At 39.5% G+C, this 26729-nt stretch overlaps 1 protein-coding gene across 3 annotated transcripts in view; it reads left to right on the forward strand.

Annotated features, from left to right (window-relative positions):
• The window catches only part of MAEL (maelstrom spermatogenic transposon silencer), a 72272-nt gene extending 47473 nt beyond the window's left edge, over window positions 1-24799 (forward strand). For all 3 annotated transcript variants that reach the window (XM_070363204.1, XM_005909813.2, XM_005909812.3), the window contains 4 exons: window positions 19609-19671; window positions 20411-20543; window positions 23696-23771; window positions 24305-24799. In XM_070363204.1, the coding sequence (XP_070219305.1) occupies window positions 19609-19671; window positions 20411-20543; window positions 23696-23771; window positions 24305-24492 (460 nt within the window). In that variant the 3' untranslated portion in view covers window positions 24493-24799. The remainder of the gene's footprint in view (window positions 1-19608; window positions 19672-20410; window positions 20544-23695; window positions 23772-24304) is intronic.
• The last annotated feature ends 1930 nt before the right edge of the window (window positions 24800-26729 follow it).

Raw genomic sequence — 26729 nt, forward strand, 5'->3', positions numbered from 1 at the left:
CTTTGCTTTTCCAGCTCCAAATATTCCAGGTTCATCTTTTACTTTCCCTTCTCTAGCTTTAAATTAGCCATTTATCCAAGGAACCCTGATTCTGTTTAATGGAGGAGAGTATTTAGGAGATAGAATCTGGGTGCAAGGTGTTCATTCCTACTAGAGCATCTTTGGTTCTAGTTCTCCTTAGTGGAGAGAGCTAGGAAATGTGTTGTGTACTACCCTTAATACACATTTTTACGTGGCTAGACTCACCTGCCCACTCCTTCCTCCCTTTCCTCCTCCCTCTCTGTCTTCATCTCATCATGAGTTCATACATAAACCTGCAATTGCCATTTAAAACCATAGAGTTCTCTAGTTTTCCATTTTTGTATTGCTTTTCTGTGTGGAAAAACCTGATGCTCAACAATTTTGTTGGTTCAGTCCTAGAATGTATTAGGTTGTTGTAAAATTAAGTGATACCACCATTTTAAAAAGACATATTAACAGTTTAGAATCTTTTTTTCAGTTTTGTTAGTCAGAGGTTAGTCAAAAAGTTATTGGTGAGGGACTGGTGGTCCAGTGGTTAAGAGCTCATGCTCCACTACAAGGGGCACAGGGTTTGATTTCTGGTCAGGAAGCTAAGATCCCTCATGCTGCAGGATATGGCCAAAAAAAAAAAAATTACTGGAATTTGTTCTTTCTTTTCTCCTTCACTGTGGTTAAATTATTCATTTGAAATAGTTTATTTGCTTGATTTATTCCAGTTTGTTTTTGCCCATATTTGTTGGTTTTATTACATTTTGAATATGTAGTATATTAGCACAGTTCAAACAAAACAGTTCAGTCTAGTTCTATAAAATTTCTTTTAAGTGTTAGTCACTCAGTCATGTCTGACTCTTTGTGACCCTGGGGACTGCAGCCCACCAGGCTCCTCTGTCTTTGGGATTCTTCAGGCAAGAATACTGGAGTGGGTAGCCATTCCCTTCTCCAGGGGATCTTCCTGACCTAGGAATCAAACCTGGGTCTCCTGCATTGCAGGCAGATTCTTTACATTCTGAGCCACCAGGGAAGTTCTGTAAAGTTCCTTGGATTGCATTAAATTTATAAACTAACTTGAGAACTGAAATCTTTACATATGAATTCTATCCAAGGACAGATGTCTTTTCACTGTTCAGATCTGTGTTTGGGTCTTTCAAGTTTGTTTTAAAATTTTTCTCACATTGTGCGTATCTGAGACTGGTGAGTTTTTGTGGGGTGATAACTTTTTGGGGCTCCAAAATCACTGCAGATGGTGACTGCAGCCATGAAATTAAAAGACGCTTACTCCTTGGAAGAAAAGTTATGACCAACCTAGATAGCATATTGAAAAGCAGAGACATTTGCCAACAAAGGTCCGTCTAGTCAAGGCTGTGGTTTTTCCAGTGGTCATGTATGGATGTGAGAGTTGGACTGTGAAGAAAGCTGAGTGCTGAAGAACTGATGCTTTTGAACTGTGGTGTTGGAGAAGACTCTTGAGAGTCCCTTGGACTGCAAGGAGATTCAACCAGTCCATTCTGAAGGAGATCAGCCCTGAGATTTCTTTGGAAGGAATGATGTTAAAGCTGAAACTCCAGTACTTTGGCCACCTCATGCGAAGAGTTGACTCATTGGAAAAGACTCTGATGCTGGGAGGGATTGGGGGCAGGAGGAGAAGGGGACGACAGAGGATGAGATGGCTGGATGGCATCACTGACTCGATGGACGTGAGTCTGGGTGAACTCCAGGAGTTGGTGATGGACAGGGAGGCCTGGCGTGCTGCGATTCATGGGGTCGCAAAGAGTCGGACACGACTGAGCGACTGAACTGAACTTTGTTCTATGAAAGTTGACTTGATTAGACTTTCTAACTTTAATTGCATCAATTTTGGTAATCTGTACTTCCCTAGGAAATTATTCATTTCATGTAGGTTTCCAGACTTATTTAAGTCTGCAAACTAAGTCTCTTATAATTTAAAATTCCTTGTTTCATTGGTTTCTTATATATTTGTGCTTCTGCTTTCCCCTCCTAAATCACACCTCGTGCATTGTCTTTTTTTTTAAACAGCAGGATTTCAATTTATTAGATCTAATTTTTTGTCCCTCATTCATTTCTGTTTTTGTATTCTTGGTACTTTGTGATTCTTTGTTTAGATTTGTGGGCTCAGTGTTAACCTTTTTGATTTTTTAATTGATAAGTGTTTTTAGTAGAGTGAATTTTCTCAGACATGGCTTTCAGTGCATCCCGTAAGTTGTTGACATAGCATTTTGTCATTTTTTTTTTTAATTCTGTAGTTCCAGCTCTCTTTAACCCAAGAGTTAATTTGAGGCTTTTAAATGTCCAGATGGAAAGAAAGCCTTTCTGATTTTTTGTTAGTAAACTTTAATGTCTTTGAATTCTGTTCAAAGTATTGTTTATAACATTTCTACCTTATGAAAGTTACCAGTGTTTTGCAAATTAAATAATCAATTTTTGGACTGTTTTATGGATATATGAGAACAATATGTATTTGTCAGGGTGCAACTTTTGACAAGTACCTGTAAGCTCTACATTATTATGTCATTTAAGCTGTGTTAGCTCTTTGTTTTTTCTCTGCTTGATCTGTTTTATATTGAAAATGGGGTGGTCTCATTACTATTGTTTATGCCTGTGTCTTAGGACATCTCCTATAGTTAAAAGTGGTTGCTGTGTTATTTGATGCCTTTACAGAACAAGTTTGCTGAATCTTGATCTAGTAGATTGATCAAGGGCTCTTGGGAATGACAGTAACTGTGTTCTTGCGTGCTTAAAACTTTTTCCATTGGTTTGCATTTTATTTCCTTGAGTTTTTAAAAAATACAGCTGTACTGTTATTGCTTTATGTTGTTATTTAGAAGTTTGGTCATTAAATTCTCTTGATTTTTTTTTTTTTAAATCTTTTTTGCCTGGAGACCTTAAGAATGATTTTTTTTCATCTTTAAACTCTAATAGTTTTTTAAGAAATGTATTTATTCATTTATTCCTTCTTGTGCTGGGTCTTTACTGCTGTGCGTGGGTTTCCTCTAGTTGTGGTGCACAGGCTTCTCACTGTGGTGGCTGCTCTCGTTGCGGAGCATGGGCCCTAGGGTGAGTGGGCTTCAGTAGTTGAGGCCCATGAGCTTAGTTGCCCCACCACATATGGACTCTTCCTGGACAGAGATTGAACCTATGCCTCCTGTTTTGGCAGGTGGATTCTCCACCACTGTCCCACCAGGGAAGTCCTAAAGTCTAACAGTTTCACTGGGGTATGTCTCTGAGTTCATTATTGCAGGTCAGTTTTCCCAGGTCTTTGGCAACCCTTTTAGTGTGCAGAATCAGGTCTTATTTCTGGATATTTTTCTTAGATTGTAGTGTAATATTTTTTTCTATTTCATTTTTCTTAAGGATGTCTGATATATGTATGTTTGGTTTATTTTACCTATCTTTATGGTCACTCTTTCTCACCCCTGTTTCATCTTTCATTAATCTCTTATTCTCATGTTAGTTTTCCAGTTTCTTTAGTTTTTCACTTCTCATTTGTATCTGTTCTTCCTTAGGTAGTTTGAAATTCAGTTATTTTCCTATATGATTTTTCTTTTCTGAGTTTTGTCAACCCTTATGTCTTATTTTTGTTCTTAGTTTTGAAGTTTCTTATTTAGGCCATGTTTTCATATTATCAGGATTTTTGTTTGAGGATATTTAATTCGTATATTAATAACAGTGTAGAATGTGTGTGTGGTCGCTAAGTAGTATCCAACTCTTTGCAACCCCATGGACTGCAACCCTCCAGGCTCCTCTGTCCATGGGATTTCCCAAGCAAAGGTACTGGAGTGGGTTGCCATTTTCTTTGTGCAGGAGATCTTCCTGACCCAGGGATCAAACGTGCATCTCCTGCATTGGCGGGTGGATTTTTATGTTGTTGTTTTTTACTACTGAGCCACCCCGGAAGTCCTTGTTCTGTTATGGTGTTACGTTACAGTTTTCTTCTCCTTCGTGTTTTTTTTGGGGGGGGATGGGGTTGGGCAGGAGTGAGGGTGGGAGAGTTATCAGTGACAGTGATTCTCGTTTTCTGTTTTCTCCTGCAGTGGCTTTGTGTTGTTCCTTTGCATTTCTTGGACAGAGGTGGTTATTTCCGGTGGTTTGAAATGTATAGTTTAAGTGCTCCCTCTTCTGTCAGTGTAAAATAAAGTATGGTTTCTTTGAATGCTTTCAGGGCGGTGGGGGTGTGGTTATTTCTTTACTTTTTTTTTTTTCTTCTGCTTTCCTTGTTCTGGAAAATATTAAATTTCCCCCTCTTTGCTTTTTTACCCCTCACACAATCTCTGAAGGACTTTTTCCTCTTGCCTTCTGCTGCCTAGAAACATTGCCTTCCAGGCCGCCTTCTAGAGTCTTCACGCACTTTTAAATCCCTTTCCTGTAGTCAGTGCTCTGATCTTACCAGGATTCTGAATATTTATGGACCTCTTCATTGTGGGAATGATTATGATTTAATCTTGGGCTCTTCATTTCCCTTCTCTCTTCCCTCATGTTTTCTGGGCTCCACTCTCTATATGAAGTTATGTAAAGGCTTGGGTGTGAACTTGAGAAATGACTCCATTGGAAATTAAGAGGTGGTTTTTTTCCCTCTATTTATAGGTAACTGATGCTTGTAGTCTTATAATGTTCTCTTAGTTATGCTGCAGGCCTGTACTTTGTTTGGTTTATTCTTGTTAGGCTTTAAGTTTATGGATGATGTATTAGGATATTTAGATTTATATACCATTGCCTCAGCCACTCACTAAAGTATGCCTAAAATTTCATATCCAGAATCATTGTCTGTGTTTTTAGACTTTACTGTCTCTGTGCCATCCAGAGTGGTAGTGCAGCATTTCTTAAAAGATAACTGCACTATTATCTCAGGATTTTCTACCAAGCCAGTGATAGACACCTTTTATGCAGATTTTGATGCTGGTTCTTTCTTGATCTTGTGAGATAATATCAATAGAAGATTTCAGAGACAAATCAATATTTTCTCAATGGTTTATTGACTAAAATTTTGAAAGATTACAGTTGTTAGATAATCAAGAATAATAAGCAAATATATATTCAAATGAGAAACAGAGTCACAGATACAGAAGGCAGACTAGAGTGGTTACCAAAGGGAAAGAGGGTGAAGGAGGAAGAAATTTAGGAGTATGGGATGATCAGATTCAAACTAATATATACATAATAGATACACAACAAGGATATACTGTATGGCACAGGGAATTACTATACCATTATCTAGTAATAACCTGTAATGGAATATAATCTGTGAAAATACCAAATCACTATGCTGTGTACCTAAAACTCACACAATATTGTAAATCAACTATACTGCAATAAAAATAAAAATACTACATATGACTTCTTTGAAAAATAAAAAATTTGTACTTGTTTAGGCAATTTCAACTATTTCTAGACTGACCAGTAGCAATTATAGAATGCTTTACTTTGTATGTTGCATTTCACCTTCAGTTAAAATGTGAAAAAATAATTTTAGAATTGAAGAAACAGAGTTGAGTCTCAGATTATGTACGGGCTGCAACAGGAATAGTGTCGCTTTGGTGTAAGGCGTTTTGGGGGGTCTGTGCCATGGGATCCTATTAAAGACAGAACCATTACATAGAACTTTAAGCACTGTAATGACACATTTCTTTGGAAAGGATGGATCTGCCTTTTCCTGAGCTTCATAATGTCGTATGATTCTGAATACATATATTCAGAAGATTTCAAATGGTATCTTACAAAGGAGTTCTGGTTTTAGTGGACAACAGAAACTGTTGTTAGAATCTGTTAGTTAATATAAGCTGATAGGACTCAGTTCATATAAGCTAGATATGACTCATTTCAAACACTGCTCTTAAACTTCTTAAAGTTTATGAAAATTTGTACTAAATTTTTGATAAATATTGTCTCTACCTCCAGGAGAAATGGGTGGGTTTTATATTGGTGAAATTGAATACAGTTGCATAAAAACAGTAGCAAGAGTCTTAAACAGGCTGTTAATGACAATCATGTTATTTTGAAGGCTAGAGTATTTATAACTTTTATAAATTCCCCCCATTCTCCTTGTTGTTTCCTGTCATAATTGTCCTTTGACTGTGACCTGCTGACTGAAACAAGGCAGCTTTTATTTAATCAACAAATATTTACTAAGCATGTCCCAGTAAGTGTCCTAGGCACTTACCAAACATATAGTGGTGAATGAGATTAATACGGTCTCTGCTTTCATGCAGCTCACAGTTAAGTGGGAAAGAGAAACATCCTGTAAAAAAAAAAAAAAAGTGGTTTTAACTGTGATCAGTGATAAGGAAGTCAGCAGGGTACTATAGTAAGAAATACTGTGCAGAAAGGTAGACTGCTTCCTAGAATGTTAAGGAGACTTTTTTGATAACTTAACATTAAAACTGAGATCTTAAGCAAGAGGAGAGAAACAGCCTTGCTAAAAATAGAAGGAACAGCATCCTGAGCAGAGGGTTGCAAAGACCTTGAGGTGAAAACTTGGTGTTTACTGGAAGCTGTTAGACAATCTGTGTGTCCCACTGGAGAGTTAGTGAGCAAAGGGGAGATTTCATAAGATGAGATGGAAGCAATAAGCAAGGACCGTAAAGATAGGGCCTTGTTAGCTAAGGGAAAGAATTTTATCAAATTAGAGAATCAACAGGATTAGCTAAGATTTCTAAAAATTTGTGAGTATTTAACAAATGTATTAGGAGAGGTCAAGAAAGACGGTATTGAGCCTGTACTTATTAGTTATTTCTCTGGTCCATGTAAGAAATGACTTGAACAAGGATGATGACAGCAAAGTTAGGGCTGAGTAAGTAGCTGTCAGATTGGTCAAAATCAGTGGACCTTGCTGATGGGCTGGGTACAGGAAGAGAGGATGAAAAGAGGAAGACCTAAAGGCAGTGCACAGGTTTCTAGTGTAGACCTCAGAGTAGAGGAGGAAGTGAAAGAGGAGGAAGTTTAGAATATGTTGAGGCCCTGGTGAGGCAAGTTCTAGAAATAGTATATAAGCAGCTGGTCGTTCTGGCCTAGAACTCAGTGGAAAAGTTTGGATAATGTCAGCATTCGTTTCACTATATTTCAGGCACTGTTCTGGATACTGAAGATGCAATGAAGAAAGCCAAATCCTCTGCCTAAATGGATCTTACAGAGTATAGATGAGATCATCTAGGCAGAGGATGCAGAGAGAAGAGAGCCCAGCACAGAGCCCTCACAAACTCTGACATTTTCAAGCTGGGGAGAGATTGACTTTTTGATCTTCTAGAACCTTTCAGCCCACCGTTGCTGTCTATATAAATCATCATAGCCAATCATCAGTGTTAATGAGGGTTGAAGAGATGAAGAGAAAACCTAGGATTATAGATGCAGTAATTTCACAAATCTCACTGGGGTGCTTGTTGGTGGGGCAGAAGTGTTAGCTTGCTTTGTTTCCCTGGATTATCTCATCCTTTTGGGTTGGGAGTTGTGATCCTCCTCTTGTTATTGAGTCACTCAGTCGTGTCTGACCCTGCGAACCCATGAATTGCAGCACTCCGGGCTTCCCTCTCCTTCTCCATCTCCCTGTGATCTTCCTATGTGGACCTTTCTTGTGTTGCAGGCTTTCCTTAAATGTCTGATTGTCCTTGGCTCTGTTAACATTTTAGAATGAGGCTGTAAATAAGTGCTCACAGAATAAGTGATCTGTGTTGTCCAGTGGGGACTGTCAACTGACCAAGCTTTGCTAAGGGAAAGCAGACAAGGAGCTGGTTGTAAAGCTGGAGGTGGAATCATGAACTCCAGAATCGTGAGGGTTTTTCCCTGGTTTCCAGCACCCATGCCTGCTGCCTACTTCTCCAAGAACAGGTCACTTCTGTGCATGGAGTCAGGGAAGTTAACTGTTCTCTGTACAGAAGAAGTCCAGTCTCATAGCTTGCCTCTGCTCTCTGGCCAGGGACATGTCCATGAGTTCAGAGCTTCTCCAGAGGTCCATAGGTAGATTCGCGTCTGTGCTGCCTATTCCCTGAGCACTGAAGGCTGGGACTTCGTTTGTCTAGTTCCATCGGTTATCACTCCTTCATTTACTTTCTATATCCTACAGATTTGTTAAACTCTCTTCCTTGGAGGCCTCTTCCTGTTTTCTCCTTTATTGTGGGCATCTACTACTATGACTGTTCGACTTTCATTTTGATAGGGTCTTAAGAGCAAGAGGAGAGAAATGTAGGCATCCTGAGCCAGAAGCATTCATAATTTTAAGAGGTGCAGTTTTCTATTTTGACATCACTTGAGAAGCTTTTTCTTAGTCCAACTTGAGGTTTTGATATTTAACAAATAAAACTTCTGTATGTAAGGCATGAGACTAGGTTCTGTGGGAAACAAGGGAAAGAGTAACAGGATTGCCCTTGCCCTCAGAGTCTCCTGTCTGATAAGAGCAGTAAAGCACATTATGTGTGAGTTATATATGATAATTTCTGAAAATTCTTAAAGAATTTCAGAAGATTATGATAAATCACATGAGGGAGGAATTGCCTCATGTATTTAATATATGAAGTACTTTATAGAATAAATGTTTTACTTCTTCTGGAAAGATGGATAGAATTTCTTTTTTTTTTGATATTTATGATTTTTTTTAATTTTATTTTATTTTTAAACTTTACAAATTGTATTAGTTTTGTCAAATATCAAAATGAATCTGCCATAGAATTTCTATGAGCAGAAGTTTGGGTTAAAGGGAGGACCTTTCCAAAAGAATAACATGGCCTGAGCAGTGATTCAGAGTTGAAAACACAGAAAGTCCGATTGAGAAAAAGCAGTGAGTCAGTTTGACTAGAGTAGAGGACATCAGTAACTGTCAGATGACGGTGGTTCCTGAGAAAGGGAAAGGCAGGCCTATCCTTGAAAAGGAGGAAACTTAGCCCTGAAATAAGAGGAAAAGAGATCAGAGACCTTGGGATATCAAGGGAAGAGTGCAAAAGTCCTCTATGCTGCACATAATTTTAATGGATAAGATAGTTTTGAAACTTCGGGAGTGAGTTGCAGACTTAACAGACATACTCACTTATGATCTTATGTTATTACTTGAGAGTGGAACTTCGTAAAGGAAGCACATTGGAAATGTATTAAAGTTGAAGCTAGATTTGAGGTTGCATAATGCATATTAGCATAACAGTATACAAAGTTCTGATTATTGACAGTTTTTAGAATGAATAGTCCTTTACTAGAAGATACATTCATCTTTTGGGATAATTTGGAGGAAGATCAGTAAGTATAAATAAAACCAGATCAAAATAATGTCCTTTTTAACAGTATGATGAGATTTGGAGACATTTTTCCCTGGAGTCAGATTTTTCTGGGGTTTTTGTTGTTGTTATAATATTTTTAATTGCTTTCACTTAAAATACGATCTCCAATGGAAAATGTGTATATTAAGTAGGTGCTCTTGGGAATTAAGATCTGAACAAGGGGCAAAACTAACTGGAAACTTAAAATTTCTTGATTCCACATGGACACGTGAGAACTAGATTTAGTTTTCTTTTGTTTGTTTCTTACTGGAGTGTAGTTAACTTATAAGGTTGAGTTAGTTTCAGGTGTACAACCTGGTGATACAGTTATAGATACATGTATCTATTCTTTTTCAGATTCTGTTTCCCATATAAATTATTACAGAGTATTGAGTAGAATTTCCCGTGCTGTACAGTAGGTCCTCCTTGGTTCTCTCTCTGGTACACAATAGTGTGTATGTGTTAATCCTAGCCTTCTAATTTATCTCTCCACCCTCACCTTTCCCCTTAGGTAATTGTAAGTTTATTTTCTAGCTCCGTGTGTCTGTTTCTGTTTTATAAATAAGTACATTTTTATATTTTTTTTAGATTCCACATACACTTAAATGGGCAAATGTCATATAATATTTGTCTTTCTCTGGCTTACTTCACTTAGATATGATAATATCTAGGCCATCCATGTTACTGCACATGGCATCATTTCACTCTTTATGGCTGAGTAATATTTCATTGTGTGTGTGTATCACGATTTTTGTCCATGCTTCTGTTAATGGACATTTAGGTTGCTTCTGTGTCCTGGCTGTTGGAAATAGTGCTGCAGTGAACACTGGGGCACGTGTATCTTTCTGAAATATCATTTTCTCTGGAAATACGCCCAGGAGTAGGATTGTAGGATCATATGGTAGGTCTGTCTTTAGCGTTTTTAAGGAACCTTCATCCTCTTCTCCAAAGTGGTTATACCAACTTACGTTCCCCACCAACAGTGTATGAGCGTTCCCTTTTCTCCACACCCTCTCCAGCATTTATTGTTTGTAGAATTTTTGATGATGGCCATTCTGACCAGTGTGAGGTGAAACCTCTTCATAGTTTTGCTTTGCATTTCTCCAACAGTTAGTGATACTGAGCATATTTTAATGTGTTTGTTGGCCATCTTTATGTCTTCTTTGGAGAACTTTCTGTTTAGGTCTTCTGCCCATTTTTTGGTTAGGTTGTTTGGTTTTGATACTGAACTTGCAAGAGCTGTTTGTATATTTTGAAGATTAATCCCTTGTTGGTTGCTTTGTTTGCAAATATTTTCTCACATTCTGGGTGTTGTCTTTTTGTCTTGTTTATGACTTTCTTTGCTGTGCAAAAACTTTTAGGTTTCATCAGGTCCCAGTTATTCTTTTTGTTTTTATTTTCTATATGAGGTGGGTCAGAAGAGAGATTGTGGTGATTTTTATGTAAGAGTTGTTCTACCTGTGTTTTCTTCTAAGTTTATAATAGTTGGTCTTACATTGAGGTCTTTAATCCATTTTATTTTTATGTATGATGTTAGAGAATGTTCTAATTTCATTTCCTCTACATTCCAGTTTTCCCAGCACCTCTCAATGAAGAGACTATCTTTTCTCCATTATATATTTTTGCCTCCTTCAGTTCAGTTCAGTTGCTCAGTCATGTCCGACTCTGCGACCCCATGGACTGCAGCACACCAGGCCTCCCTGTCCATCACCAACTCCCAGAGTTTACTCAAACTCATGTACGCTGAGTCAGTGATGCCAACCAACCGTCTCATCCTCTGTCGTCCCCTTCTCCTCCTTCCTTCAGTCTTTCCCAGAATCAGGGTCTTTTCCAAGAGTCAATTATTTGCCCTCAGGTGGCCAAAGTATTGGAGTTTCAGTTTCAGCATCAGTCCTTCCAATGATTATTTGGGACTGATTTCTTTAAGGATGGACTGGTTGGATCTCCTTGCAGTCCAAGGGACTCTCAAGAGTCTGCTCCAACACCACAGTTCAAAAGCACCAATTCTTCAGTGCTCAGCTTTCTCTATAGTCCAACTCTCACATCCATACATGACTACTGGAAAAACCATAACACTGACTAAATGGATCTTTGCTGGCAAAATAATGTCTCTGCTTTTTAATATGCTATCTAGGTTGGTCATAACTTTTCTTCCAAGGAGCAAGCGTCTTTTAATTTCATGGCTGCAGTCACCATCTGCAGTGATTTTAGAGCCCCCCAAAATGAAGTCTTCTCACTGTTTCCACTGTTTTCCCATCTGTTTGCCATGAAGTGATGGCACCAGATGCCGTGATCTTAGTTTTCTGAATGTTGAGTTTTAAGCCAACTTTTTCACTCTCCTCTTTCACTTTCATTAAGAGGCTCTTTGGTTCCTCCTCTTCACTCTGCCATAAGGGTGATGTCATCTGCATATCTGAGGTTACTGATATTTCTCCCTGGAATCTTGATTCCAGCTTGTGCTTCATCCAGTCCAGCATTTCTCATGATGTATTCTGCATATAAGTTAAATAAGCAGGGTGACAATATACAGCCTTGACGTACTCCTTTCCTGATTTGGAACCAATCTGTTCCATGTCCAGTTCTAACTGTTACTTCTTGACCTGCACTCAGATTTCTCAGGAGGCAGGTCAGGTGGACTGGTATTCCCATCTCTGTAAGAATTTTCCACAGTTTATTGTGATCCACACAGTCAAAGGCTTTGGCACAGTCGGTAAGCAGAAATAGATGTTTTTCTGGAAGTCTCTTGCTTTTTCGATGATCCAGCAACTGTTGGCAATTTGATCTCTGGTTCCTCTGCCTTCTCTAAATCCAGCTTGAATATCTGGAAATCCACAGTTCACGTACTGTTGAAGCCTGGCTTGGAGAATTTTGAGCATTACTTTACTAGCGTGTGAGATGAGTGCAATTGTGCAGTAGTTTGAGCATTCTTTGGCATTGCCTTTCTTTGAGATTGGAATGAAAACTGACCTTTTCTAGTCCTGTGGCCACTGCTGAGTTTTCCAAATTTGCTGGCATATTGAGTGCAGCACTTTCACAGCATCATCTTTCAGAATTTGAAATAGCTCAACGGGAATTCCATCACCTCCACTAGCTTTGTTCATAGTGATGCTTTCTAAGGCCAACTTGACTTCATATTCCAGGATGTCTGGCTCTAGGTGAGTGATCACACCATTGTGATTATCTTGGTCATGAAGATCTTTTTTGTACAGTTCTTTTGTGTATTCCTGCCACCTCTTCTTAATATGTTCAGCTTCTCTTAGGTCCATACCATTTCTGTCCTTTATCGAGCCCATCTTTGCATGAAATGTTCCCTTGGTATCTCTAATTTTCTTGAAGAGATCTCTAGTCTTTTGTTCTATTGTTTTCCTCTATTCTTTGCATTGATCGCTGAGGAAGGCTTTCTTATCTCTCCTTGCTATTCTTTAGAACTCTCCATTTAGATGGATGTATCTTTCATTTTCTCCTTTGCCTTTTGCTTCTCTTCTTTTCATGGTTATTTGTAAGGCCTCCTCAGACAACCATTTTGCTTCATGCATTTCTTTTTCTTGGGAATGGTCTTGATCACTGCCTCCTGTACAGTGTTACACACCTCCATCCATATTTCATCAGGCACTCTATCATATCTAATCCCTTGAATCTATCTCTCACTTCCACTGTATAATCATAAGGGATTTGATTTAGGTTGTACCTGAATGGTCTAGTGGGTTTCCCTGCTTTCTTGAGTTTAAGTATGAATTTGACAATAACAAGTTCATGATCTGAGCCACAGTCAGCTCCCGGTCTTGTTTTTGGTGACTGTATAGAGTGTCTCCATCTTTGGCTGCAAAGAATATAATCAATCTGATTTCAGTGTTGACCATCTGGTGATGTCCATCTGTGGAGTCTTATGTGTTGTTGGAAGAGAGTGTTTGCTATGACCAGTGCATTTTCTTGGCAGATTGTATTAGCCTTTGCTCTATTTCATTCTGTTGGAGAAGGAAATGGCAACCCACTCCAGTATTCTTGTCTGGAGGATCCCAGGGACAGAGGAGCCTAGTGGGCTGCCATCTATGGGGTCGCACAGAGTCGGACATGACTGAAGTGACTTAGCAGCAGTAGCAGCTACTTCATTCTGTACTCCAAGGCAAAATTTGCCTGTTACTCCAGGTATATCTTAACTTCCTACTTTTTCATTCCAGTCCCCTATAATGAAAAGGACATTGTTTTTGGGTATTAGTTCTAGAAAGTCTTGTAGGTCTTCATAGAACTGTTCAACTTCAGCTTGTTCAGCATTACTGGTCAGGGCATAGACTAGTATTATTGTGATATTGAATGGTTTGCCTTGGAAATGAACAGAGGTCATTCTGTCGTTTTTGAGATTGCATCCAAGTACTGCATTTCAGACTCTTGTTGACTATGACGGCTACTCCATTTCTTCTAAGGGATTCTTGCCCACAGTAGTAGATATAATAGTCATCTGAGTTAAATTCACCCATTCCAGTCCATTTTAGTTCATTGATTCCTAAAATCAGTGTTCAGTCTTACCATCTCCTGTTTGACCATTTCCAATTTGCCTTGATTCATGGACCTAACATTCCAGGTTCCTATGCAATATTGCTCTTTACAGCTTCAAACCTTACCTCCATCACCAGTCACATCCAGAATGGAGTGTTGTTTTTGCTTTGGCTCCATCTCTTCATTCTTTCTAGAGTTATTTCTCCACTGATCTCCAGTAGCATATTGGGTACCTGCTGAGCTGGGGAGTTCCTCTTTCAGTGTCCTGTCTTTTTGCCTTTTCATACTCTTCCTGGGGTTCTCAAGGCAAACTGTTCATGGGATTCTGTCTTGCCTCCTGCTGTAAATTAATTGATCTAGGTGTGTGGGTTTATTTTTGGGCTTTCTGTCCTGTTCAGTTGATCTATAACTCTCTACTTGTGCCATTTATTGTTGTTGTTACTGTTCAGTCGCTAAGTCGTGTCCAACTGTATGCGCTCCCATGGACTGCAGCACGCCAGGTGTCCCTGTCCTTCACTGTCTCCCAGAGTTTGCTCAAACTCACGTCCATTGAGTCAGTGATGCCACCCAACCATCTTATCCTCTGTTTCTGTTTCTCCTTTGCCCTCAATCTTCCCCAGAATCAGGGTCTTTCCAGTGAGTTGACTCTTCACATCAGGTGCCCAAAGTATTGGAGCTTTAGCATATTCAAGGTTGATTTCCTTTAGGATTGCCTGGTTTGATCTCATTGATGTTCAAAGGACTCTCAAGGGTCTTCTCCTGTACCACAGTTCAAAGGCATCGATTCTTCAGTACTCAGCCTTCCTTATGGTTCAACTCTCACATCCATACATGAGTACTGGAAAAACCATAGCTTTGACTAGATGGACCTTTGTCAGCAAAGTGATTTCTATACTTTTTAATACACTGTCTAGGTGTGTTGTGAGAAGGCTATGGCACCCCACTCCAGTACTCTTGCCTGGAAAATCCCATGGATGGAGGAGCCTGGTAGGCTGCAGTCCGTGGGGTCGCTAGGAGTCAGACACGACTGAACGACTTCACTTTCAGTTTTCACTTTCATGGATTGGAGAAGGAAATGGCAACCCACTCCAGTGTTCTTGCCTCGAGAATCCCAGGGATGGGGGAGCCTGGCGGGCTGCGGTCTATGGGGTCCCACAGAGTCAGACATGACTGAAGTGACTTAGCAGCTTAGCAGCAGCAGGTTTATTGTAGCTGTTCTTCCTGAGAGCAAGCATCTTTAAATTTTGTGGCTGCAGTCACCGTCTGCAGTGATTTGGAGCCCAAGAAAATAAAGTCTGTCACTGTTTCCCCATCTATTTGCCATGAAGTGATGGGACTGGATGTCATGATCTTTGTTTTTTGCATGTTGAGTTTCAAGCCAGCTTTTTCACTCTCCTCTTTCACCTTCATCAAGAGGCTCTTCAGTTCCTCTTCACTTTCTGCTGTTAAAGTGATATCATCTGCAAACCTGTGGTTGTTGATATTTCTCCCAGCAATCTTGATTCCAGGTTGTGATTCATCCACCCCAGCATTTTGCAGGATGTACTCTGCTTTGTATGTTAAATCAGCAGTGTGACAGCATATAGTCTTGATATAGTCCTTTCCTAGTTTGGAACCAGTCCGTTGTTCCATGTTCAGTTCTAACTGTTGTTTCTCGTCATGTGTACAGGTTTCTCAGGAGGCGTGTAATGTGGTCTGAGATTCCCATCTCATTAAGAATATTCCAGTTTGTTGTGATACACACAGTCAAAGGCTTTAGCATAGTCAGAGAAGCAGAAGTAGGTGTTTTTTTTTAAATTCCCTTGCTTTTTCTATGATCCAGAGTATGTTGGCAATTTGAGATCTGGTTCCTCTGCCTTTTCCAGATCCAGCTTGTACATCTGGAAGTTCTCAATTCACATACTCTTGAAGTCTAGCTTGAACGATTTTGAGCATAATCTAGCTGGCGTGTAAAATGAGTACAATTGTACAGTAATTGTACATTCTTTGGCATTGCCTTTCTTTGGGATTGGAATGAAAACCGACACTTTCCACTCCCGTGAACACTGCTGAGTTTTCCAAATTTGCTGGCATAATGAGTGCAGCACTTTCAGAACATTATCTTTAAGGATTTGAAATAGCTTAGCTGGAAAGGCATCACCTCCACTAGCTTTGTTCATAGTAATGCTTTCTAAGGCCCACTTGACTTCACACTCCAGGATGTCTAGCTCTAGGTGAGTGATCACACCATCATAGTTATCTGGGTCATTAAGAGCTTTTTTTGTACAGATCTTCTGTTTCGTCTTGCCACCTCTTCTTAACCTCTTCTGCTTCTGTTAGGTCCTTGCCGTTTTTGTCCTTTATTGTGCCCATCTGTGCATGAAATGCCTCCATTTTGCTTAAAGAGATCTCTAGTCTTTCCCATTCTGTTATATTCCTCTATTTCTTTGCATTGCTCACTTAAGAAGGCTTTCTTATATCTCCTTACTATTATCTGGAACTCTGCATTCAGTTGGGTATATCTTTCCCTTTCTCCTTTGCCTTTCACTTCTTTTCTCAGCTATTTGTAAAGCCCCCTCAGACAACCATTTTGCCTTTTTGCATTTCTCTTTCTTGGGGATGGTTTTGGTCACCACCTCCTGTACAGTGTCATGAACCTCTGTCCATGGTTCTTCAGGCACTCCTCTACCAGATCTGGTCCCTTGAGTCTGTTAATCACCTCCACTGTATAAGCATAAGGGATTTGATTTAGGTCATTCCTGAATGTCTTAGTGGTTCTCCCTACTTTATTCAGCTTGAGCCTGAATTTTGCTATAAGGAGCTTATGATCTGAACCATAGTCAGCTCCAGGTCTTGTTTTTGCTGACTGTATAGAGCTTCTCCATCTTTGGCTACAAAGAATATAATCAGTCTGATGTCAGTATTGACCATCTGGTGATGTCCATGTGTGGAATCGCCTCTTGTGTTGCAGGAAAAGAGTGTTTTCTATGACCAGTGTGTTCTCTTGGCAAAACTCTGTTAGCCTTTGCCCTGCTTCATTTTGTACTCCAAGGTCAAACTTGCCTGTAATTCCAGGTGACTTCCTTCTTCCGCACTCCAGTCCCCTGTGATGAAAGGACACCTTTTTGGGTGTTAGTTCCAGTAGGTTCTGTAGGCCATCATAGAACCGTTCAGCTTCATGTTCTTCAGCATCAGTGATTGGGTCATTGACTTGGACAACAGACTGGTTCCAAATAGGAAAAGGAGTACGTCAAGGCTGTATATTGTCACCCTGCTTATTTAACTTACATTCAGATTACATCATGAGAAACGCTGGGCTGGAAGAAACACAAGCTGGATCAAGATTGCTGGGAGAAATATCAATAACCTCAGATATGCAGATGACACCACCCTTATGGCAGAAAGTGAAGAGGAACTAAAGAGCCTCTTGATGAAAGTGAAAGAGGAGAGTGAAAAAGCTGGCTTAAAACTCAACATTCAGAAAACTAAGATCATGGCATCTGGTCCCATTACTTCATGGGAAATAGATGGGGAAAGAGTGGAAACTGTGTCAGACTTTATTTTTGGGGGCTCCAAAATCACTGCAGATGGTGATTGAAGCCAGGAAATTAAAAGACGCTTACTCCTTGGAAGGAAAGTTATGACCAACCTAGACAGCATATTGAAAAGCAGAGCTATTACTTTGCCAACAAAGGTCCGTCTAGTCAAGGCTATGGTTTTTCCAGTGGTCATGTATGGATGTGAGAGTTGGACTGTGATGAAAGCTGAGCACCAAAGAATTGATGCTTTTGAACTGTGGTGTTGGAGAAGACTCTTGAGAGTCCCTTGGACAGCAAGGAGATCCAACCAGTCCATCCTAAAGGAGATCAGTCCTGGGTGTTCATTGGAAGGACTGATGCTGAAGCTGAAACTCCAATACTCTGGCCACCTCATGCGAAGAGTTGACTCATTGGAAAAGACCCTGATGCTGGGAGGGATTGGGGGCAGGAGGAGAAGGAAGACGACAGAGGATGAGATGGCTGGATGTCATCACCGACTCGATGGACGTGAGTTTAAGTGAACTCCTGGAATTGGTGATGGTAGGGAGGCCTGGTGTGCTGCAATTCATGGGATCACAAAGAGTCAGACACGACTGAGCGACTGAACTGAACTGAACTGTGATATTGAATGGTTTGCCTTGGAATTGAGCTGAGATCATTCTAGCATTTTTGAGATGACACCAAGTACTGCATTTTGGACTCCTTTGTTGACTATGAGGGCTACTCCATTCCTTTAAGGTATTCTTGGCCACAGTTTTAGATATAATGATCATCTGAATTAATTCGCATATTCCTTTCCATTTTAGTTTACTGCTTTCTAAAATGTCAGTGTTCAGTTTTGCCATCTTCTGTTTGACTACATTCATTTAATCTTGACTCATGGACCTAACATTTCAGGTTCCTACGCATTATTATTCTTTATAGCATCGGACTTGACTTTTACCACCAGACACATCCATCGCTGGGCATTGTTTCCGCTTTGGCTCAGCCTCTTCATTGCTTCTGGAGCTATTGCTCCACTCTTCCCAGTAGCATATTAGGGCACCTACCCAGCTGGAGAGTTCATCTCTCAATTTCGTATCTTTTTGTCTTTTCATACTGTTCATGATGACTGTAGCTTTATAGTATAGTCTGAATCAAGGAATCTTATTTCTCCAGCTCTGTTTTTCTCTCAGGATTGCTTTGGCTGTTTGGGGTCTTTTGTATTTCCATAAAATATTAAGTCTTTTGTGCTTGATCTTCCATTGGTAATTTGACAGGGATTGTGTTGAATCAGTAGACTGAGGTGGTATTTTGACAATATTGATTCTTCTAGGCCAATAACATGGTTTATATTTCTGTTTGTTGTTGTCATCTTAGATTTTTTAATCAGTATCTTCTAGTTTTTGAACTTCAGTCCTTTTGCCTCCTTAGGTAGGTTTATTTTTAGGTATTTTTTATTCTTTCTGATGTAATGATAAATGAGATTATTCCCTTCTCCTTATCTTTAGTGGTTAGTAGATAGACATGCAGTACTTACTGTTTACCGTCTTTATAATTTTTAAATGGAGATTCATGCTAAGTTGAGGCAAGCCTCCTATTGGATTGGCCAAACAGTTTGTTCGTCTTTCAGAAAGCCCCAGACAAACTTTTTGGCCAACCCAGTATTTTGCAGGTAATGCTGTTCTGAGTCTCAATAGACTTTGGCACTCGGGGGAAAGATATATGCAGGTTTATAGTGGTTCTTGTATGTATGTTGTTGGTCATTTTAACATCACTGCCTGAAGTCTTCACTCAAACATCCACTTTCTAGTCATACCTTCCCTGCCTAACTTATCTAAAATGTCACCCTTCTGTAGCATTTCATATCACCTTTTTTTTTTTTTCCTTCTTAGAACTTATCATCTAACTTACTGTATGTTATATCTACATATCTTTAATCTGACTTCCCCATTAGAAAGTAAGTTTTGTGTGCCTAAGTGTGTTTCACTCAATGCTGTATCCCTAATGCCTAGAACAAGCCTGGTAAGTAGTATGTATTCATTAAATGCTTGTTTTATGAATGCTTGCTAACCATAGTCACTAAATGTCTCCTGAACTCTCAGTTTATTTCCAGGTAAAATTTGTCTTTTATAGTTGTGTGTTATTTGCAATATATCATGAATCTGCATCTGAGGAAGTAATGTAAAAAACTTGTTTTTTAAAAAATCTATTTTGTATGTTAAATTAGAAATTTTAGTATTTGAGTAATAATTGGAATCATTTAAGAAAAACTGACCCTAAGTAAGTTTGAAATTTAGCACATGAAAACTCATTAGATCAGGATATTAAAGTCTTTTTTTGTACAGGTGCAAGTGGCATGAAGAAAATGATATTCTCTTCTGTGCTTTAGCTGTTTGCAAGAAAATTGCGTAAGTTAAGAGTGTCTTCATAATACTCTAATCTGCACTGAATTCTTTGCAACTTTCCTTGTTGCTTTGACATATAGGATGCATCACTCCTCACCTCTGTTTCCACAGTTCCCTTTTAAAACAAGCGCTTTTTAAAATCATGTTACTTTTATTATCACTGTTACTACTTGTTGGTTGTAGTTACCACCTGAGCAATTTGACTGACCCTTCAGAGGCACTTAAGCTGAATTTTTCCTTCTAGGATTCCAATAGGAAAGCAAAATCCCCTACTGTCATTAAGAACAGCACTTCCTTGTGAAGGTGCTCAAAAAATATAGACCCTTTTCTCCTCCTTTTGTCAGGAAGGTACTTGCAGCCTCAGATCTCTAGGTGCTCTGTTGATCACTTTATACAGCTGCTGATAGTTGGTCTGAGAATGAATAAGTGTTTAAGTATTAGCCCTCCTTCTGGTGTTGTTTCTTCCTGACTTAAGTATATGAGAATTCTGGTAATCTTTACACCCATTCCTGTTCTCTCATAATGAGGCTGATATTATATTTGCTAATCAAAGTATTGGTTACCACTGATGTACAATTTTATATGTGCTGCTACCAATTCCCATTTTTATTCAAATCTCTAAATTTATTTTTTCCAAGATTTACAATATCTCTCACATTGTTAGAAATTTTTAAAATGTGACTGCTGTTTAAATGAATTAGATGAGATTCTGATAATGAACATTTTGAATTCCTTTTTAAAGGTACTGCATCAGTAATTCTCTAGCCACTCTCTTTGGAATCCAGCTCACAGAGGCTCATGTACCGCTTCAAGATTACGAGGCCAGCAATAGTGTGACACCCAAAATGGTTGTGTTGGATGCAGGGCGTTACCAGGTAAGGAGCTGACTCTGGTGGCTGCTAGTTTCTTAGGTCCTGCTCAGTGTGGTCCTGGTCCATAACAGATAACGAGCTTTCCTTTTTTGGTTCTCTCTTCTCTTAAAAGTTTTTTTAATCCTTCATGGAATGTCAGTTTTTAATCCAATTGAATTTTGCATAAGATCATTTTATTTCCTGGTGTATTTTTTCCTCTGGGGGACATTTGGCATTAGTCTTTATACAAAACACATTCAAACATTTATTCAAAAAATTATACACATTTTTGAAGTAGATATTTTAAGTACGAGACCCGATTCAGGATTTGATTAGAGGCTAATATAATTTCTCTACCACCTCTCTTCCCTCCTTGCTATTTACTTACTCGTAGGCCTCGCTATACTGCTGAGAGCATAGCAGTTAAGAGTATGGGCTCTCTAGTTAGAATTCCTGAATTTCACTTCAGGCTCTGCTACATATAGGCTATGTTACTGCGAGTTATTTGAACTTTCTGTGCTGATTTCTTATCTGTAGAACAGTAATAATAATGAGCTAGTAGTTGTAGGGTTGAATGTAGCAGTATACGAAAGTACTAAAAATTCTGCCTTAGAATATAGTAGATAATAAATAAGTATTGTTATTTTAAAATAGTCAATAAAATAGTGAAAGGGGAACCCCAAAATGGAATGAATGATTGATACAGATAACTACTACTATCAATCTCAAAGGCACTACTTACGCTTAGCAAAAGCACCAGTCTCAAAAGGTTATATACTGTATGATTCCATTTATGTGACATTCTTGAAAATGCAAATGATAACGATGGACATGTCAGTGGCTCCCAGAGGGTGGGGGAGGGTGTGTCTGTAAAAGGGATAGTGTGAGGAAGGTTTTTGAGGTGATAGGATGGCTCTGTCTCCTAATTGCCGTGGTGGTTTCACAGATCTCTTTGTTAAAACTCAGAAATGTAAACCCCACCAAAAGTCTGTCTTAGTTGTGTGATAATTTTAAAATCTGGGCAAAACTGTTCTCTTTCTGTATTGTTAACCCTTAGCGCAGTAATTCTTCACTAGGGCCCATTTTTGTGCTGTTCAGGAGACATTGGCAACACTTGGAGACATTTTTGGTTGTTACAGCTGGGAATGGGGCGCTGCTGGCATCTAGTGAGTAGATACCAGTAAGCCTGCTAAACACTTGATAAAATGTACAGTGAAAGAAAGTGAAAGTTGCTCAGTCGTTTCCAACTCTTTGCGACCCCATGGACTATATATATAGTCCATGGAATTCTCCAGGCCAGAATACTGGAGTGGGTACCCTTTCCCTTCTCTAGGGGATCTTCCCAGTCCAGGCATCAAACCCAGATCTCCTGCATTGCAGGCAGATTCTTTGCCAGCTGAGCCACAAGGGACAGGACAGCCTTCTAAACAAAATATTACTTAGCCGAAAAATGTCAGTAGTATCCAGGATAAGAAGCCCTGCCTTAGCCCCATCTCCGCCGTCTGTGCTGAGACTACCAGGTTTCATCTCATTGTCCCCCCTTCCATTGTTAGCATCAGTCACTATGCAAGCTCAGGACACCTAGAGCCTCTCTCCATTTCCCAGACTCATCTTACTACGCCGATTCTGTATTCAGCCCTCCCCAACTCCTGGAAAACTGTGTGTCTTCTCAACCTCAGTTATCAACAAAATCTTGTATCATCAGCCTCCTCTGGGGAAGGCCTGTTTTCCTCCTTGATTCTAACTAAAATGTTACTGTCCTCTAAAGACACTGCTTCCCTGTTAGCTCTTTAAAATGGTGACCTTTTTTTCCCCTCATTTATTGTGGGCCTAGATTTGAGGTAGTTGTCCTTATTTAACTTCGTGGTCTCCAGACTTCCTAACTTTTCCCTAAAACCCCTAGGCTTTGAATCTCATGCCATTCAGGCTGATAGCCCCTTTTTGGAGTCCATAGGCCTCTGAGTTGGACATCTCCATTCTTTATTGAGGCAGAAAATCAGACAGTATTGCTGTCAGAATTCTTGATTTCAGTTTCCCCATAGATCTTTTTAATTGCCTGATATTTCAGTTCCTTGACTTTCCCTTCTCCAGTGGCGCTATCTCCTGCCATCCATCAAATATCCACTCCCATGATAGTCTAGGTCCCGGTGGAATCTTCCCACAATCTCAGTTTCAAGCATCCTACTCTCCTACCACCGCTGTCTTTCTCTGGTACCTCAGTGCCAACAGCTCTTTCACCTTGACTGAGACCTTCTATGTCCCCACTATTTGGAAGCCCTCCTTCGCAGGGTCACTGCATTGCACAACTCTGGGGGTCCATTCACACGTGGACAGTGCTGCACTCTCTCCTCACCTTGCCCTTCACCTCCTTCCTTCCCTGTTTAGATTCCTTGCTCTGTTATTTCCACTCACTTGCACTGTCAACTCCATTGGCCTTTCATTCTTCATCATACTTGGTTAATAAACACTAACCCTGATTAAATCAGCTTTTTACCTATTCTGTTCTTATACATTTGAAAAGAAACTACCATACTGACAGGTATTATTTAATATCTATCAGCACCAACTTCAAGTGAGCCCTTAGCGGTGCGTGGCAGTTGTCCATTTCTCTGATTTGATTAATCTTCCTCTCTCCTAGACAGTTATTTCTCATCTTTTCTCACTTGAAACTTCATCACCTCTTCCTTCATCCTTGTTCTAGCTGATGCTTTTATCCCCTCCTTCTCCAAGGAAATAGAAGCAATCAAGAGGTTTTCCATGTATTCCTACCATTACATTCACCATATACTCTGCTTTAATGCATGAATTGTCTATGTTTCTATCTAAGGCTAATCCTTCTATTTCTATATATCCTGTTCTCTTACCTACCTGAGGACATGGCTCTAATGGTTTTATACTGTTTCCTTCATCACTAGGGTTTCTTTCTTTTCTGAGTCATTCTTATTAGAAACATTATATGATCTCATATTTAAAAATAAAACCCCTTTTTTATGCTATAATTTCCCCCTCGAAGATTCCCTTCTGCTTTTCCTTTTACAACAGTACTCTTCAAAAGTTGATCAGACATTGGAAAGTGGGTGTTAGTTTGTCTTTAAGGAGTAATTTGAAATAGATGATCCAATAATAAATGTTTCCCACTGTTTTTTGTTTGTTTGTTGGTTGCTTTTTACTTATAGAAGCTAAGGGTTGAGAGTCCAGGATTCTCTCATTTCAGCTCTTCTAATCAAGAACAAAGATCAAACACACCCACTGGTAAGCATCTTTTGTTTAATAAGGCACCTCAAAAAGTTAGGGTCTTTCTAAGATCCCAGGGTATGGTACTTAAACCAGTTCCAGAATGGCTTTAGGGCATTAGAATCTTGAATTGGGAGTTTACCTGTCAAAAGCACTTCATTTGGATATGTGTGGCTTTTTATCACTTTGATAAAATTTAACTTACTCTTCAGAATTTTGTTCAGGGCATTTAAAATAAAGCCTGTTACTCTTGTAGCAGCTATTGTTTTATAGTTTTGATGTGAGGGTGTCTTTGGGGAAATGGGAAAGTTTAAAAAAGCTAGTGACATAAATTTTCAAATGGTCCCTGAAGAACTTCAATTAAGATTTCCAGGACTTAAAAAAAATATTCAGCCTTTTGGCATCTACTCTAAGAATGATCTCCCCTTTTGATGATCTGTTTAATCATGGTTTAGTGAAAGGCGTGCAGTAGGATGAATCAACTGAGAAAGCTGTTTATAATAAGACTGTAAAATTGCTACATTTTTTTCCTTGTATTTTTAATATCCTAGGTGACTACCCATCTGGGGTGAAAATCTCTGGCCAAAACAGCAGTGTTCGGGGAAGAGGGATTACCCGCTTACTAGAGAGCATCTCCAGTTCCTCCAGCAATATCCATAAATTCTCCAACTGTGAGACTCCAGTCTCACCTTACACATCCCCAAAACACGGATACAAATCTTTCTCTTCCTTATCTTAATGATGGTACATTTTTCAATTTCTGGAAAAATAACAGGGTCAACTTCCCTTCTGACTATAGTCATATATTAAACAGATGACATCAATGATAAATGTCATTACTATAAAAACTACTTAATTTGTAAGGAAATTCTGTTTCATGGATTAAAAATAATTGTGGTTGGAGAAGATCTTGGCATTTTTGCTTTTTTCTTTAGGGCTTGTTCTACTTTCTGACTGTATTATGGGAATGCCATTAAAGTTTTGAGTCCTGTAATAAAACCAGCATTTTAAGAGTTGTGCTTTTGGGAATGTTATATTTTTGTATCTTTTCCTCCACAATAAAGGTATTGAATATCTGTTATGAAAGATTTTTAAATAGTTTTATGTGTTTCTTTCCATTATGAAATGTGGAATGGTACCCTTGAGACCAGCTCTTTTCATTGCAAATATCTAAAAAAAATTAGTCTTTAACAAAAATACTTTTTCTACTTAAAGTCTTTGAAACATGCTGACTTTGGCAAAAGTCATCTGAAGAATGAGAAACCAAAAGGAGATTATGTCATTTTCCCCAAATCACATGGCTGGACAGTGACCAGATTCCAGGTTTACTTGACCACAAGGCCTTCTGCATATTCCAAGCAGATATATTTTGAGTCAAGAATTTGGCCTGTTTGTGACTGACTTAAACTGGCTCATGTTCTCTACTTGGGCTATTATGTAGCCCTGGAGTAGGAGAAGAGATGAAGTAACCCTTTTTTCTTGGAACCATAGTAAGACAGTATGGTCTTACTATGACAGAAAGAGCAATCTAATTTAGGTCTATTATATAGCCCTGGAGAAGGCAATGGCACCCCACTCCAGTACTCTTGCCTGGAAAATCCCATGGACGGAGGAGCCTGGTAGGCTGCAGTCCATGGGGTCGCTAAGAGTCAGACACGACTGAGCAACTTCACTTTCACTTTTCACTTTCATGCATTGGAGAAGGAAATGGCAGCCCACTCCAGTGTTCTTGCCTGGAGAATCTCAGGGACAGGGGAGCCTGGTGGGCTGCCGTCTCTGGGGTCACACAGAGTCAGACACGACTGAAGCGACTTAGCATAGCATAGCATATAGCCCTGGAGTAGGAGAAGAGATATAGTAACCCTTTTTTCTTGGAACCATAGTAAGACCATAGATGGCAGTATGGACTTACTATGGCAGAAACAGCAATCAAATTTAGGTCTGTTTGACTCAAAACCCAGGAGAATTACTTGGACTCTAATTTTTCTCAATAGCCGTATTCTCCTTTACTACTGAGTACCTACATTGTGGAGATACACCCACCCACACACATTTACACAAATATACACACACATCTTGTAAACTTCTTAATAACCACTCTGAAGAAGGTGATACTTCATTCCATCTTACACACACAGGTGGCACAGTGGTAAAGAATCTGTCTGCCAGTGTAGGAAATAAAAGAGAAGCAGGTTTGATCCCTGGGTTGGGAATATCCCCTGGAGAAGGAAATGGCAACTCACTCTGGTATACTTGCCTGGAAAACTCTATGGACCAAGGAGCCTGCTGGGTTACAGTCCATGGAGCCTCAGAGTCAGACACGACTGAGTGACAGAGCCCACACATGCAACTCAGATATTCAGGTCATACAGCTACTCTGTGGAAGAAATGTTAACCATGTCTGCCTCCAAAGACCGTGTTACTCATATCCTCGCTGTCTTTTACCTCCTTTTCTTCTGTCTCTGATATCAGATCTTTAAACAAGGAACGGTTATTGAATGTACCTTTATATATTGCATTTTCTACTAGCAGATTGGTTTTTAAATCTTCATAAGCTATGAGACCATTTTATCTTTCTTCAAAATCAGCATGTTGACAGTAATTGAGTTCAGTCATTCAGTCATGTCTGACTCTGCGACCCCACGGACTGCAGCACGCCAGGCCTCCCTGTCTTTCACCGTCTCCCAGAGCTCACTCAGACTCACGTCCATTGGATCAGTGATGCCATCCGACCAACTTGTCCTCTCCTCCCTTCTCCTCCTGCCTTCAGTCTTTCCCAGCATCAGGGTCTTTTCCAAGAAGTAGGCTCTTCTCATCAAGTTGTCAAAGTATTGGAGCTTCAACATCAGCTTCCAATGAATATTCAGGGTTGACTTCCTTTAGGATTGACTGCTTTACTCTCCCTGCAGTTCAAGGGACTCTCAAGAGTCTTCTCCAAACCCATAATTCGAAAGTGTCAGTTCTTTGGTACTCAGA

Source organism: Bos mutus, chromosome 3 (genome assembly GCF_027580195.1).
Source record: "Bos mutus isolate GX-2022 chromosome 3, NWIPB_WYAK_1.1, whole genome shotgun sequence".
Lineage (NCBI taxonomy): Eukaryota > Metazoa > Chordata > Mammalia > Artiodactyla > Bovidae > Bos > Bos mutus.